Source organism: Cebidichthys violaceus, unplaced genomic scaffold (genome assembly GCF_023349555.1).
Source record: "Cebidichthys violaceus isolate CVI_PGR_0920_01 unplaced genomic scaffold, fCebVio1.0.p SCAF_4, whole genome shotgun sequence".
Classification (NCBI taxonomy): domain Eukaryota; kingdom Metazoa; phylum Chordata; class Actinopteri; order Perciformes; family Stichaeidae; genus Cebidichthys; species Cebidichthys violaceus.
The window spans coordinates 2,852,844-2,867,089 of record NW_027176594.1 but is presented as its reverse complement, the minus strand read 5'-3'; the positions used below and the strand labels follow the sequence as shown (position 1 = coordinate 2,867,089).

The following is a 14,246-nucleotide window of genomic DNA, read 5'->3' as shown; positions in this document are numbered from 1 at the left end:
GACGCCGGCTGAACGCGGCGTCTGCCTCTCCGTGTGAATCTCGGGAGAGAGCCGCCTTTTCCCAGGCAATCAAAAGTGCCAGCGTCAGAAAGCGAAAGAAAATCTCATGCGAGAACCATTTGACACTCCTGTCATTTTTTTTCTTCTTTTTTCTTTTTTTCTTTTTTTCTGCGCGGAGTGGTCCACTTGACATAGCCCCACGCTGACGACACTGACTGCTGTCTGACATTAAAGCCCAGGAGGAGAGATGGCCCTCACTCTGTCTGCTCACTCCCACCGCCATCCCGGTTTCATTTCACCGTACATAACATGTCAGAGATGTATGGACCGGATTCATTTCACACCATAGAGTTACAATCTGTTTTACAGTATGTGTGTGTGTGTGTGTGTGTGTGTGTGTGTGTGTGTGTGTGTCTGTCCTTGTGTGCATATGTGCGCGCACACTGTGTATGGTATGCACTGGTATGCATGCATGCAAACATGTGCGCGTGTGGTAAAATAGAGATAGTCAAGCCTGTCTCTTAGCCCCCACCCATCTACACCAGGGGGGTAACTTTCCAGTCCCATAGACGAGCATGCCTGAGTCTGAAAATAGCCGTATCTGATCACTGCTTCACCCAAACGGGGGACTCTCTTCGCCTGTCACTCCCACTCTTTGGCTCTCTCACTTTCTCCTCGTTCTGTTGTCTCTGTGCTCCCCAGGCATTAAACGGGGCAAGATCTGGGAATAAAGCTTGACCGGGCGGAGAGACTTATCCCGAGCGGAGGATAGAAGACGAAAAAAAAAAAAAAGAGTAAAAAAATCTGAATATAAGAAGAGGAAGAGGGAGGAAAAGGCGCGTGGGCTCACAGCTCACCTATACCTGACTCTTCTTAGCAAGTCTCCAGTCTTTTGGTTTTATGACGGTAAGAGATCCATTTCCTCCGCTTGATGGACTGTTGCACCTGCAGGTCAGGCTTTTAGGGTTAAATATCACAAACGATACTCGGACTGCAGGGTTGCATTTTCATGCCAAAATACAATATTTATTAAATTCCAGTTTTTGAAAGAAGATTGAAGATTTAAATTATGGATTGACTAATACAGGTTTAATTTACTTTCCTAACTCATGAAAGAGAATTCATATAATATATGTATGTATGATTTATGAACAGTTGAGTTTCAAAAATGGCCTTTTTAATGAACCGATTGAAAACAAAAAACAGATCATGTATTGCTGTCTACTCCTTCGTGATGCTTTTACAGGGACTGCAGTTTACAGAGATCGGAATAGATTTCACAATCCAATAACACCAAAAGGGAATTGTATTTATCTGTTCTGCCAAATCCCACAATTACAGACCGAGAGTAGAACTTTTGTCTTCCGTGACAGTGAGCACGGGAACTGGTGTCAAATAAAACAATGGTTGCTACCGCGGTCACCTCAGAAATAGCATCAGCAAATTACAGTTTTGTGGATTGAAAAGTTTTATATGTCAACTCGAGAAGATTCATTCAGGCTTGAGGAATAAGAAACATGTTTGACTTTTCAACTAAAAAGGGAAAGTTTAAATTAAATGTAGGCTTACACACGGCAGAAATTCCCTTGAATCAACTTGAGTTGATTTTGATCTTTATATTATTGTGTTTTGTTTCGCTAAATGTCGAGAACTTTCAGCCTCCTACAACTTCCTGTTCTTTTTCCCTTTTACGTCTTACCTTTCCATGATTTGGCCCCGCAATCCCATTTTCTTCCCTCTGTCCCTTTTTACATACTTCCATCTCTTGTTACACACTTTTTCTTGGTCTCTTCTTTCCCACTCAACAAAAGCCATGCTCCAATCCCTCCATTAGGCCAGTCTCAGAGGTGTTGAGGAATGTCACCTTGACCCCTTGGGTACACAGTAAGGGGTGGTTCCCAGCCTCGGTTCGCAGAACGGGCTCGCTTGGTTCCCTTTCTCCTGGACCTGACGCACAGTGGGGCACTTTGTCTGTTCCCTGTAGGCGGAACGTCCCAGGGCAGCCCATTTTTCCACGGTAAATGTCACATTATTAGTACCATGAATCATTAATTCCAGTCCCGCTAAAACTTAATTTCCTAACAGTGCTCCTGTAAAACATTTTGGTTAGCGAAATAAGCCACACTGTTTGGGAACAGAGGTGGCTTGACTGCTTGGCTGGATTATTACAACCTGCGATGTGGGTTTAGGAAGTAGTTACTCTGCTGGAGAGAGACCAAAATAAGTCAGGTTTGAACACAGATGTACTTATTTACACGTCCTACAAATCAGAGAGCTTATAGGGCTGAACAGAATGACTATTGTTTCGCTGTTAGCAGCTTCAAACCTTAATTCCACTGTTACTGTCTCTCTGTTTGGCCCTCCTCTTCCTCATTCCTTCCTGATACTATGTGTTTGTTTAAAACCTGATAACCAAAAAGACAAAGACATTCAAAAGTCGCCTTTGCAGAATAACACATGGCTGTTGAATTACAGTCTCTCTTTCTCTGTCCGACATACAAAATACCTTTTTAAGAATATGTCGGCTCATATCTGCTGTCATTAGATGCCATATTGCTTGTAACCTCAAGCATCAACAGAGGTCTGTCAGTGGATTGAGGTTTCTGTAGGTCCATGACCATCATGGCAGTAGAAGCATAAGAGAAATCAATTAAGCCCACACATTAAGTTAAGTTGTTTTTAATCTAATGAATAGATGTCATTCCTCACTGTCACACCTATGGTGACTTGATTTCAACATATTCAGCTCTCTGAGATACTTCCTGTTGTGATGGTGAAGTTTGCCATTTCTCTTTAATCGCCTGGTGAATTGGAGGAATTGTAAAATGCAGACTGGTGACGTTCCCTCATGCCCTCCCACCCAGAGTACATCAAAATTCCTCAGATGGATTTCCACGGTGATCCGGACCACCTTAGAGGGTAAAGGGTCCTTCCTATTGGCAGTAAATATAGCACCCCTGCTAATCAAGTTCCTCTTATCTTCACGCTCGACACTTAACACTGGTACCTGCCTGGGGAATCCAGACTATGTATGGGGGGGAATGTAATCTTAGCCACAGCTGATAGCCATCCTGCTTTAGTGTACCCGCTTGCGTCAAACGACTATTTTCAAAATGTTTTTCTCTGTTTTCAACATTCGAATGTTACAAAAGAATGGCAAAGACAAACTTTGGATTATATTTGCCGATATATGTATCTTAAAAGGTATCAAAGCTTTTATTTATCATCAGCCACTCATTCTTTCTCCTGTCGAGGTTTAATGATCCACAAGGCTTCTTATTTTGCACAAAATTAATTTCCACCACAACAGTGATTAATAATAAGCAGTGTTTACCTCACTCACTCTCTAGAAAGGAGTGTTTACTGTCCCAGTAAAGTCTGAAGGAGCTAATTTCGGCATTCCTGAATATCTCTTCTCCATTAGGAGCAGCACAGCTCTCTCAATTACCAGATATGCCACGTTCACTTAACATCTTAGGCCTGATGCATTGGGACCAGATTGGATTCAAATTGGAGTGAAACACAATTATCCAGACTCGTTAAAGGGACTGCCGTTCAATGCAGAAGGATTCAGTCATGCTGGGACGGCCCATACTGTAGGGCACATAAATCAGCATTTGTCATGAAATCTTTTTCTTAAAGACCTGAACCTGTTTTTGAAAAGTGCTATTTAAAAGCGGACGCGTATTCGGTGTCATCTACAACCTTTTTGCTGTCTTTTATGACCCGTCTAAGCCATGTTACTCCTCTTACTTTGGACCCTATATTCACTCGGTAGTCGTGGCATTTACCTACCGGAGATTCCGGCTCTTAAGAGGGGGAAGTGCTCGTAAAGATCGTCATGTCCGAAGCATTTTAAGAAATGGCTTCATCATTGCCGTTACATGGAGCCTGTGCTTACTACAAGAAAGCGTAACATTCACTGGTTTAGCTTTTCTTCACAGAGTTTTTTTTCAGTTTTGTGTTTTAAGGTGAACACCAATTCTTCCTTCACTCGACCATTTGAAAAAGTCGATCTCTATTGCTTTGGCGTTCAGCACCTTGCAGCGCTGTGTGCCTCTATCTGCTCGTCCTTTCGTGTCGTCGTACCTCGGCTTGTACTGGCTGGTGCCGGTGGTCTCGGCTCGTAGCCCGGGGTTCGATGGCGTCGCGGCCTTTATCGCCGAGCTCTACATGTGGCATACGCATCTCGATGAAACCGTGGCAGGTCTAGAGGTGTTGTTTACTCGCGATGTTGTGTGTCCCCAGACGGCTTTAGCCAGACGGCTTATGTAATACTACATGCTAATATTGGCTCCTTTCCGTTTTCGGCCCGTGTTTGTTTCTTTCAACATATTCCTTGTGGGTCCCTCTCATCCTCTCCGTGATTCTTTCGTCAGTGTTCAGCTATGTTTTGGATTTGCCATTTTCTTCTTCGCTTGTCTACAATATTAATATTTCTTCATCTCCGCCTTCTTCTCTGTGAACGTCAGAGCAGTGTAAAGTGAACTCTTCTTCTGTGTAGAGATGGTAAGACAACAAACCCACGAGTTGTCACATCCAATTCATTCTTCTTCCCCCCCCACAGCCCCGCACTCCCAGCGCCGGGGCCTGAGTTGCATAATTGCATTAGTGCTCTCAGGCCGACGGCTGTGCTCGTTAGCGGGGTTGTGATGCAATCTGCAGAACACACGGGCTTCTGTTGTTAGCAGTATGGGCAGTGAGTGGGCACGCAGGGTCAGCGTATTGACCTCCACTATTCCATTCATACAGCTGCAGGGGGGTCTGCTAATGAGTGGCAAGGTTGAACAAACAAGGCTGAGAGCAGAAACTTTGTGTGGTGCTGGAACGGTTACATGGAGCTGATCAATGACTCCTTATGAAAAGGCCTGCATCTCACAACAAGTAGCGTTTATTTGTGTCAAAGAAAAAGGTTCAAAACTTTGTATGACGACTCATTTTTAAACCATTAGTTATGCTGTCAGAGAAGGTGGGTTTCTCATTTTTAGAAATGCATTAAAAGCACCTATTGTATTGATTTTCATATAAACCTTGGATTGGTAGAATATCACACTATTTCTGACTGACGGGAGAAGGTGGCCTAGACTGTAATTATTTATTTGATTTACTTGATGAGACCATTATGGTGGAAGGTTGTTTTCTTGCTCACTTTTCTAAGGTTTCATTTTCTGTGACTCTCGTGAGCCTTTATGACAAGTTTGCCTTTTTATACAAAACATATAAAATAACTTCTTCTTCTTCTCTTGCTTGTATGGAAATAGAAATTCCACAAATTCAGATGCATATGGTCCCACAGTGCCAAGCACTGTCTGTAATATTGACCCTCACTCTCTCTGAAGTTATCACAGCCTCATTATTTAATAATGTATCATCGACATGAGTAGGTCCACTGTGCCATGTAGTTCTGCTTCAGTAGGTCGAGTGGCCGTAGAGCCAATATTATTTTATTAACTTGGACCAAAATGGAGGTTTGGGAAAGGGAGACAACAAGTGACAAGTTGTCTTTGCTGCAGCTGATGTAACACTCGACTGCTACAGCGAAAATATCAAGTTCCTTCTGCTTTTATCTTTCAGTAAAGAGTTACTTGACTGTCAGCGTTTGATGATCCAAACTTTAAAATGAAGACGGATGTGAAAGTTCACTGCGTTTCAGCTGTCCTTCATTTCAATTCATGTGAATTATATATTGTTGACATGTTTACTTGTTTGGCTGATGTCTAACATGAATACTTGAGTATTTGAAATACTTGAAGCTGTACAACACAGTGTCCACTTAAAGCATGCTGGGTAATAACCTATAGCTAAACTCTTATTTTGATTCCCAAGCCTTTGCTGTTGTTTTTCTTTCTCTAACCACAACCCTGCACTCCACCACAAAAATAATTTGGCTCCAATTCAGGAATGAAGTTCTAAATTCTGCCTTTTTTTGGAGGGATCACTCTCAGGCCGGCCGCGTCTCGACAGAGATTTATGTTGGATCTCCGGGGACATTCTGTTGCCTTGTTGAAAAGGGATTTGTTCTCTCTGATCCCCCCCCCCCCCCTTCTCACCGATTGAATCGTTCTTACAGAATATTGCACCAGGTGTCCGTTGAATATTTCTTTATTTGTAGTCTTTAAAATATCTTATCAAGCTTTCAGCAGCTGAGAATCATTGGTACACAGACCAGCCGAACATAAAGCGTCTATCTGATGACTTTTCGGTTCGGCCTTTAAATAGATTTTCTAAGGAGCTTAATCTGTGAGTGTGTCTCAGTCTGAGTGACCACTCCAGGGTCAGGACCCTTGGAGCCATAGGCGGCTTATCTCCGGTGATTGTTCACTCTCTCCTGCTGTCCCCTCACACACACACACACACACACACACACACACACACACACACACACACACACACACACACACACACACACACACACACACACACACACACACAAGGACTTAAAAAGCCATTCTGAAATCAAACAAATTAAAGGAAATTTCCCTATAGACGTCCATCCATAGCCATCCACAGTAAGGACCAGATTGAAAAAAAGTTTTGTGAAATTATTAAATATTGTTTCATCAGTATTCACTGTTAGCGTTTCCCATGGAACGATGGTGACATCATGGTTAGTAGACACTTGTTTTGATGCCAAGGCAGACTGCCAGTGACTAATGGCATCCCGGCCAGAGCATTGTTTGTGTTTTACTTCCCTTCCTTTTGTGTTTCCATCACACTGTCTGGTTCACATATTTCACCACGTTTATTGTTTTTCAGGACATTCTTTCAGTGTAACTTTTCTTAATAAGGACGTGACACGTAGTGATATGCTTTAACCTCATTGACTGAGTTTTGCTTTGTCATCTTAATGCCGTCTACACACAGATTCTATGAGATCATCTAAGTAGCACAGATATAGATTGCTCACCGCAAATGATCTCATGTCTTTGGTATTGAATTTGTGTCTACAAGAGTCTTTGTCGAGGTCAACGATGTTATTAAAACTCTTGTGTTGTGGAAACATCCCATGATGTACGTGGGAGGAAAACGGCAATACTTTCTGCGGATGAGCTCAAATCAATAGTAGCATTCTTCTAATAAAGAAACAATGGATGAGCCTACTGACGCACTGTAGTCACCACAGTGTCTTGTGTTTCAAAAGGATTCAAAGCTCCAACCCTTTAAGTCCGCTGATATGAACCGAACGGGTGCCAGTCGGCCACTCGACAGGCTAATGACTCTTGATGGGCCTGTGGTGTTGGACATCACTGCTTTCTGTGGCTTATAGCTCTGACTCGGGTATTTGCAGTCCTACAGTTATTACACTCCGTTATTAGAGGCACCCACCAATGCCTAAATTACAGTTGGTAGATAAACCACGGCTAAGTAAGAAAGTAAAGACACTTTGGCCAGCAAAAACTAGGACAAGAATTTAAAACAACTCTAAAATGAAGGTCTCCTGTTTGTTTTTCTTTTATTGTGTGAAGATGAAATAGCTCTCAATGTAGAGGAGAGTCGTGCGGTAGAGGCATTTTAAGTTAATTCATTCGTAGAAACGATAGGATAACAAGTGTTTGGTCTGTTCGCGTTCATCCCCACAGTTTGTAAATATTACATTAAGCAGAGAGAAGAGCTGCCTGAGTATTAACGGCAACATGTGGTGCCCCTCTAGTAAACCGTACACTGCGATATGCACGCTGAAAAAAATGCATGAGCTGCTAATGATCTATCTCCGGCTTTAGAGAGGGGGGCTGCCCATTTTGTGATTAAAAGCTTAAAAGGCCTGAACGGATAGCGAGAGTCACTTGGAGGTGTAGAGCCTGGCGGGGTTCCTTCAAGTGTTGCAGCCATAACATTACACCACAGCCACAGCTGCTGTGTCGCCGCTGATCTGTCCCCAAGAAACATGATCCTGTTTATAATCTGACCATCATTTGGACGGCGACTGCCTGCGACGCCAGACCCATGATTTACCCCCGTGCATGCGTGTGCGTGTGTGCGCGCATGTGTGTGTGTGTGTGTGTGTGTTTTTTCAGAGATAGATTTACGAGTGCGCTCTGGATGAGTTGGAGGTCTTCGGGGGCTGAAAGTATCCCACGGTGCATGGCTTGATGTAGTAGCACAAGTAATAATATTTCCTCTTGTCCAGCGTTAACCGTGTCTCACATGGTGCCAACGAAGTAGTTGTAGCTATATGTGGGTGGACGAGGAGCAATTATTGATTTTGATTGTTGTTAATGACTTATTTATACAAAAGGACGACGCACAGTTCTTACAAGTTGCACCTGTGAAACTTTTTCTGTGACGAACGTTGTTGACAAATTAAATTCCAAGTACGACACACGGCCTCTTTATGATTTGCACTGTTCAATTTCATAAAGGGGTCGTTAAAGGTTTTTGATTACTTATCCAGGCAAAGCTTTTGTCAGCTGTTGCGTATTCATTAAGCATGTTTTGATTGGACGGATACAAATGAAACAAACATTTGTATTTTGTTAACAAAATGCTTTGTGAAATAAATGAACTCGGGTGGCACAGGATATTGTTTTCTTATTGCCAGTGTTGGGCTTTAACATCAAGTTCTTTCCCTCCTAAGGGAACGCCTGAGCCCTAAAGCGTGGTTGATTGTCGCCGTAGTGAAGAAGGTAAATGGCGCGTGGGGCGGAGCTTGGTCGGGCTCCTCTGAATATTTGTAACCTACGTCTGTAGGGATTATACAAAGAATGCCAAATCGTTTTTAGATGCTTTTTCCAGCCAAATCAAACTGTTTGCAAGATTTTCAACCTTCATTATTAAAGACCATGAATAGGAGATGTGAGTTTACAGATAATTACAATCCCTCCTCAGCATTGAGGAGGTTGGTTTATCGCTACCTACAGTCTTTGGGCATATCTATGGGTTACCCTCGTTGTCTTTTTGATTCTTCACAGTTCATTTTGTTTGTACATCCTCTGGTGTTTCGGGGAATAATGCAGCAGAGAGTATCAACTTCTCAGTACAATCTCAGAGCTTGCTCGCCGCCTGCGAAGGCCACGGCGCCAAGCGCAAGTATAAACAGAGCTGAACTTTGTCTGTTTGCTTTTTTTTACATCTGTTTGTGTTAATAGAAAACTACATTTTGCAAATAATCACAGCATACTGAATGTGAACCAACCAATGCTCCTCAAGGTATTGTGTCACCACGGAAACAAAGCGACAACCTTGGCGTACATTTAGTGTTCTAATCATAGCCGGACTTACTCTGGACTTTTGAGGCCGATGCTGATAAAGATATTTGCGAGTTTAAAGAAGTCAGATAACGATATACAAGCCTAACAGATAGCGCCCAAGCCTAGTGTGGATGCCTTTTTCAACATTTCCAGCATGGTCAAATACGTGCCAATGTTACGCCATGCGTCTAGTGCCATTCATCACCAGAGCCAACCGCTGAGGCAGAGTATACATGCATACCATCTCCAAAATAGCCACAATTATCAGGACTTTGCCTGTCAATGTGAAGCCCAGAGTTGTCATAGTGTTGAAGCAAAAAAGCCTAATTTATTAATGCGTTGTCGGGGTTTTTGTTTTTCATACCCAGAGCGGAGTTCAGGCACAAACTGTGCGTGCTTTCATCATCACACAGACTTCATATCTTGGGAAGATCACTACTACACAGATAGACGAACACAATGTCTGTTTACCCATCCAGACGTAGACTTTATGTTCTGTCGCGTCACAGCATTTGTACAGATTCACTCACCCGGGGCGCTGAAGGAGACACAGCCGAAACATCTGTTTATTTTACTGAAGGCATAGATTTAAAAAAAAAAAGGGATTGATTTGAGTGTGCAAACTTTTCTTGTACTTCTAGTTGTACTTTAAATATGCATTGTATGTTTGGATTAATACTCCAGGCATGGAATCAGGTGAACGCTCTGCTCTATTGTAACTGAACATATTGGTGTACAGTATTAGCAGCTGCCAGATTAACGGTATTGGTTTGTAATAGACGAGAGTATTCCAAGGGAAACAGACGCTCTCTCTTCCCACGATTAAAATCACTTGAAATCACCGATAGGCGCTCGTATCATCAGCAAAGAGTTCTGGAGCCTGCAGCTCCTGTACATCACATTCTCAAAACCTCACAACAATATCTACGTGTGTGTGTGTGTGTGAGTCAAGGTTAACCGTGTGTGTGTGTGTGTGTGTGTGTGTGTGTGTGTCACAGTTATTTACATACCAGACAAGTGTGATCCCTACCGCAGCCACTGCAGGCTGTCACTTGCGGTATCCGTCACGCTACACTAAGTCCCGCGATGACACACATGCGCATGCATTCAAGCGGCGATGCACCGCTCTTGTTTTTGCGCCTTTTTGGCTTTTGATGTGCGCCCTATTCATATCAATCACGCACCCGAACAGTTCCAAGAAAACAAAGTCTCTTTATAGCAAGAGACAGGCATCCCACAGAGGTAGAGCTAAGTAAACACGGCATTCTATATCTATCATGTCCATCGTTTTTATGTTTCATCTTTGTGCTGTGACACATTGGCTACGGTCATTTAGTCTCTCAGCTGGGAGGAGTTATGTTCCCACATTTGGATTCCATGGCTTTAGGCTTTGGCTTAAACAGCTCTGTGAACATGACAGGCAGCGCGTGTTGATTTAATTCAAACGTTTACTTTTTTCTGTGCAGTGCTGCGTAGTAAATCAAGTCAACTAGAGATTAAAGTGATCACTTTATTTGCTGCACCAAATCTCAGACAGTTGAAGAACACTCTTGAAAACACTTTTCGGTACATTTTACCTGTCGGATGTCTGTCCAATATTCTTTGCCTTGTTTTTAAAGCAGTTAATCAAAAAATGATCCTGTTATTTTTCCCTATCATTCCTAAACATCTGGATCAGTATCTGTTGGTGATACATAGCTGTGCATGACTTTTTTCTAACCCTCCTGTTCTATTCAGGGTGCTAGGGGCCAGACTTTGGCAGCACCTTTTTGTTGACAATCACATGTCCCCGCCATGCCATTCACTGCGGGTGAATCAGTGAACAAATGTGGACGGTTTGTGCTGAGGTCTTATTGACACTTTCATTTGCCTGGAAAATTCACAGGTGCAGTTATCGGTCACCGGGAAGTCTGCACTTTCAGCCTTTAGCGCAGCTTTTCTCAACGTTGGAACAATGAGATGTGTGAAAGCTCAGTAACAATCGAGCCCACACTGTCTTCCCTATTCCTACACATCATTAATCTCTCCAGACCTCTTCTAAGTAATGTGATTTGAATCAAAGTGACCTAGTGGGCAGTGGGGAAACTGGCAGATCTCCAAAATAAATGCTTATATTTGGGATTTGATTCAAAAGAGTTCATGCGACATAAAATGAGATTGCCTCGTGTAATCGCAACAGCTGAATTATTCATTGTAGCAGTCTCAGGAGGATTATTTTGTAAATGTAAATCTCTGGAAAAATCCAAACTTTGCTCTGTTTTAAACTAGCTGTTTAGACATTGATTGTATTTCTGAAATACTTTGATTTTTTTGCTTGTTTTACAGGAAAGTGTGTCCCCCTGCAGTAGATCAGTAAGAAGTGCTCTTCAATATGAATACAGGTATTTAACAATGCGCACCTGCACACACACACAAACCAGGCACTGTTTCAAATTGTTTTTGTTTGGCAAAGCAGAATAATAATATTTTCATTTTTGCAATAAAAATTGTATTTCTCATATTACAAATGAACTTAACATATTCATTTAATTTGATACTTTACAAAAACATCACTATGTTTCCACATTTCAGACCTTGTAGCTATTATAAAAGCTGCCGTGTGCGCTAGTTTTCCCTCTACCACAGGCATGAGTCTATAACTCTGACCCCGTGTCACCGCTTTGGTGATTGTCCATTTTGGGCCGTGTTTATTGTGACTGAAAGCACCAATAACTATTGTCACCCTGTTGCTTTTCAACCGCAGTGACGTGTTCCTCCCTCAATGCATTCCCAAAGCTTGGCAGTCGTCCCGAGCTAAAGTGTGTATTGCAGCTGGAGAATCGATGAGTGATCACCACACACCACCGCTCTGTGGCTGCACTCATCTCAGTTGTTTGCCTGTATTTACAATAGAGAAGATTGACAAAAATATGTGCTGAAAGACGACCAATAAAGCCACCAGAGTTAGACCAGTTGGACGCACAGATTTGAAACCACCTGTATTGGCCAGTAGCTTCAATTGTAAAGTCATTTAAGAGTTTGCTTGGTACTTCAATGTGGAAAAATATGTGTGGAAACCTTTGTTTTAAATCTTCAAACTTCTACAATTACAAATTATTTGAAATTCTGCTGTGCAGGCTCTTTTAAACGCATGTGCTTTGCCTCCGCCTGTTTGCGTTCGTGTCTTCGCGTCCGTGCATGTGCATGTGTGCTGCTGCTGCTGCTTCTGCCTCTGTGATCACCTGCCCGGCTGTGACTTCTCAGATAGCGGAGGATGCTCTCGCAAAAGCTCGGCCTTGTCGCTCACGCTCTCTCCCATGAAGAGGGTCCAGAGCTCACCAAATCTAGGCTCAGGTACTAACACTCACGCAAAACACACAACAAATGAACCCGTTTGAATAAGAAGAACTTATATAGAAGTAGCCACGTCCGGTATTGAATTGATTTAAACTCTCAAAGCATGAGGTAAGTCTTTAAAAAGTCACGTTTGGCCTTCATCACCCCTGATATGGCTTGAGCGTACAGCCATGGCTGCCTCTGTATGCTTAAGCAATGTTTGGACTGCGGGATGCTATTTTCTTTTTTTTTTGTTGCTTAATCCTTTCATTTTCTTTTGTTGAGTCTCTCCCGTCCTGGGCTTGTTTTTGCTTCATAACTTACACTGTACCTACCTGTTGGTGAATCTTCCTTCCTTCTAGAAGCTCTCCCGTGTCATGCTCTCACACGGCTCCATCTGCCCCTCTTTATGGGTAGTTTACTCTTCTCTTCCTGTTGTCCAAGGTTGTTTTTGATCTAGTACTCGTTCTCCTCTGTCGAACATTGACTGGTTAGACATGACGGCGCCGCTCCGTTCACCCTGGGCTCCTGGAGAACGCGGATATGTTCTTGTATGGGCTTGTGTGTCGACTAAAATGGCGCCATTCTGCTTATTTGTTCCTGATCAGTGGTTCAGCAAAGTTACTGTAGATTCCTCCTAAAATTGTTGCCTATTTCTTTTCACGCATGATTTTAAATTACAGGTGAAGATGAATAACTGAAGAGATATTTCTTTTTCTTTTTTTTTACGTAGCAGGGGTGAGAGCATAACTTTGAGTGTCTTCTCAGCTTCCAGAGGCTACAGCTTGTCAGCATCTAGGTTAACGGGCCGCACCAGAGTCTGCATTCTAGCATCGTCAGCCTTCTTTTAACAAGAGCAGGGCGCTGTCTGAAAAACCGATGAGCGGTTTGTCCGATATGGAATGTTTAGGAGCAATGGTGGAGCTGATCTAACCACCGTGAAGCTACCAGAGCGTTATTGTGCAGGCGTCAGCCTCTGAGGGACCCTCGGCCTTGGCAGGGGTGTGCAGTACACTCAGCATTGCTGTTTAGCATACTGTTACACCTGGAGTTCACACTCCAAAATATGCAACGCTGGTCCCTAGAAAAACAGAAAGTACGCTCTGGGGTGGTTCCAACTACAGGCGAGGGGGTAATGGAGGTTAAGGAGCCCGTTCCGTTTTGTTCCGGCTCGAGCCATCTCCACGGGTAAAACTGGCCGTTTTATATTGCTGTGAGCTAGCTAACACAACCAGCCATGTGGAATCAATCGACGGAGACGGTCATTATCAGAATAATTATCAAGTGGTGAGTGCACAACCCACAGAGCCACAATAGCCACATTTATTGGAAATATGCCAGGGGCGGAATGAACCGAAATGACTCTTTTAAGCGTGGCTCCGTGCACAGTGGTCATTCTGCTGTGTGGATTTTAATCTTCATGTTCAATAATGGGGCTCACGTTAGTGCGCTCTGGAGGATTGTTTCCTTTATTAGACCAGGGAGTGAAGTGGTCTATCGAGTCTCGACGTGCATGAAATGCCTTAAGCTCTTCTCCTCTCCTTGTTTTCACTTCACACAGTCTGTCGTCCTTTCTCTAATAGAGCCAGAATCCGATGGAACATTTGCACCCACTGCACATAAAGAGCAGCCTTCTGAGGAAAGCTTACTCTCGTACAAAGAATCTATTGATACGTCTTTAATTGATGCTGGTAATGTCCATGGCAACAATATCTAATATGCGAATTTTGTGTAGTTTTCATT

At 43.0% G+C, this 14,246-nt stretch overlaps 1 protein-coding gene across 1 annotated transcript in view; it reads left to right on the top strand.

The window, feature by feature from the left end:
- Nucleotides 1-381: 381 nt before the first annotated feature.
- The window catches only part of sorbs2a (sorbin and SH3 domain containing 2a), a 41,649-nt gene continuing 27,784 nt past the window's right edge, over nt 382-14,246 (top strand). The window contains exons 1-2 of the mRNA XM_068727405.1: nt 382-906; nt 11,514-11,569. Of these exons, the coding sequence (XP_068583506.1) occupies nt 11,560-11,569 (10 nt within the window). The 5' untranslated portion in view covers nt 382-906; nt 11,514-11,559. The remainder of the gene's footprint in view (nt 907-11,513; nt 11,570-14,246) is intronic.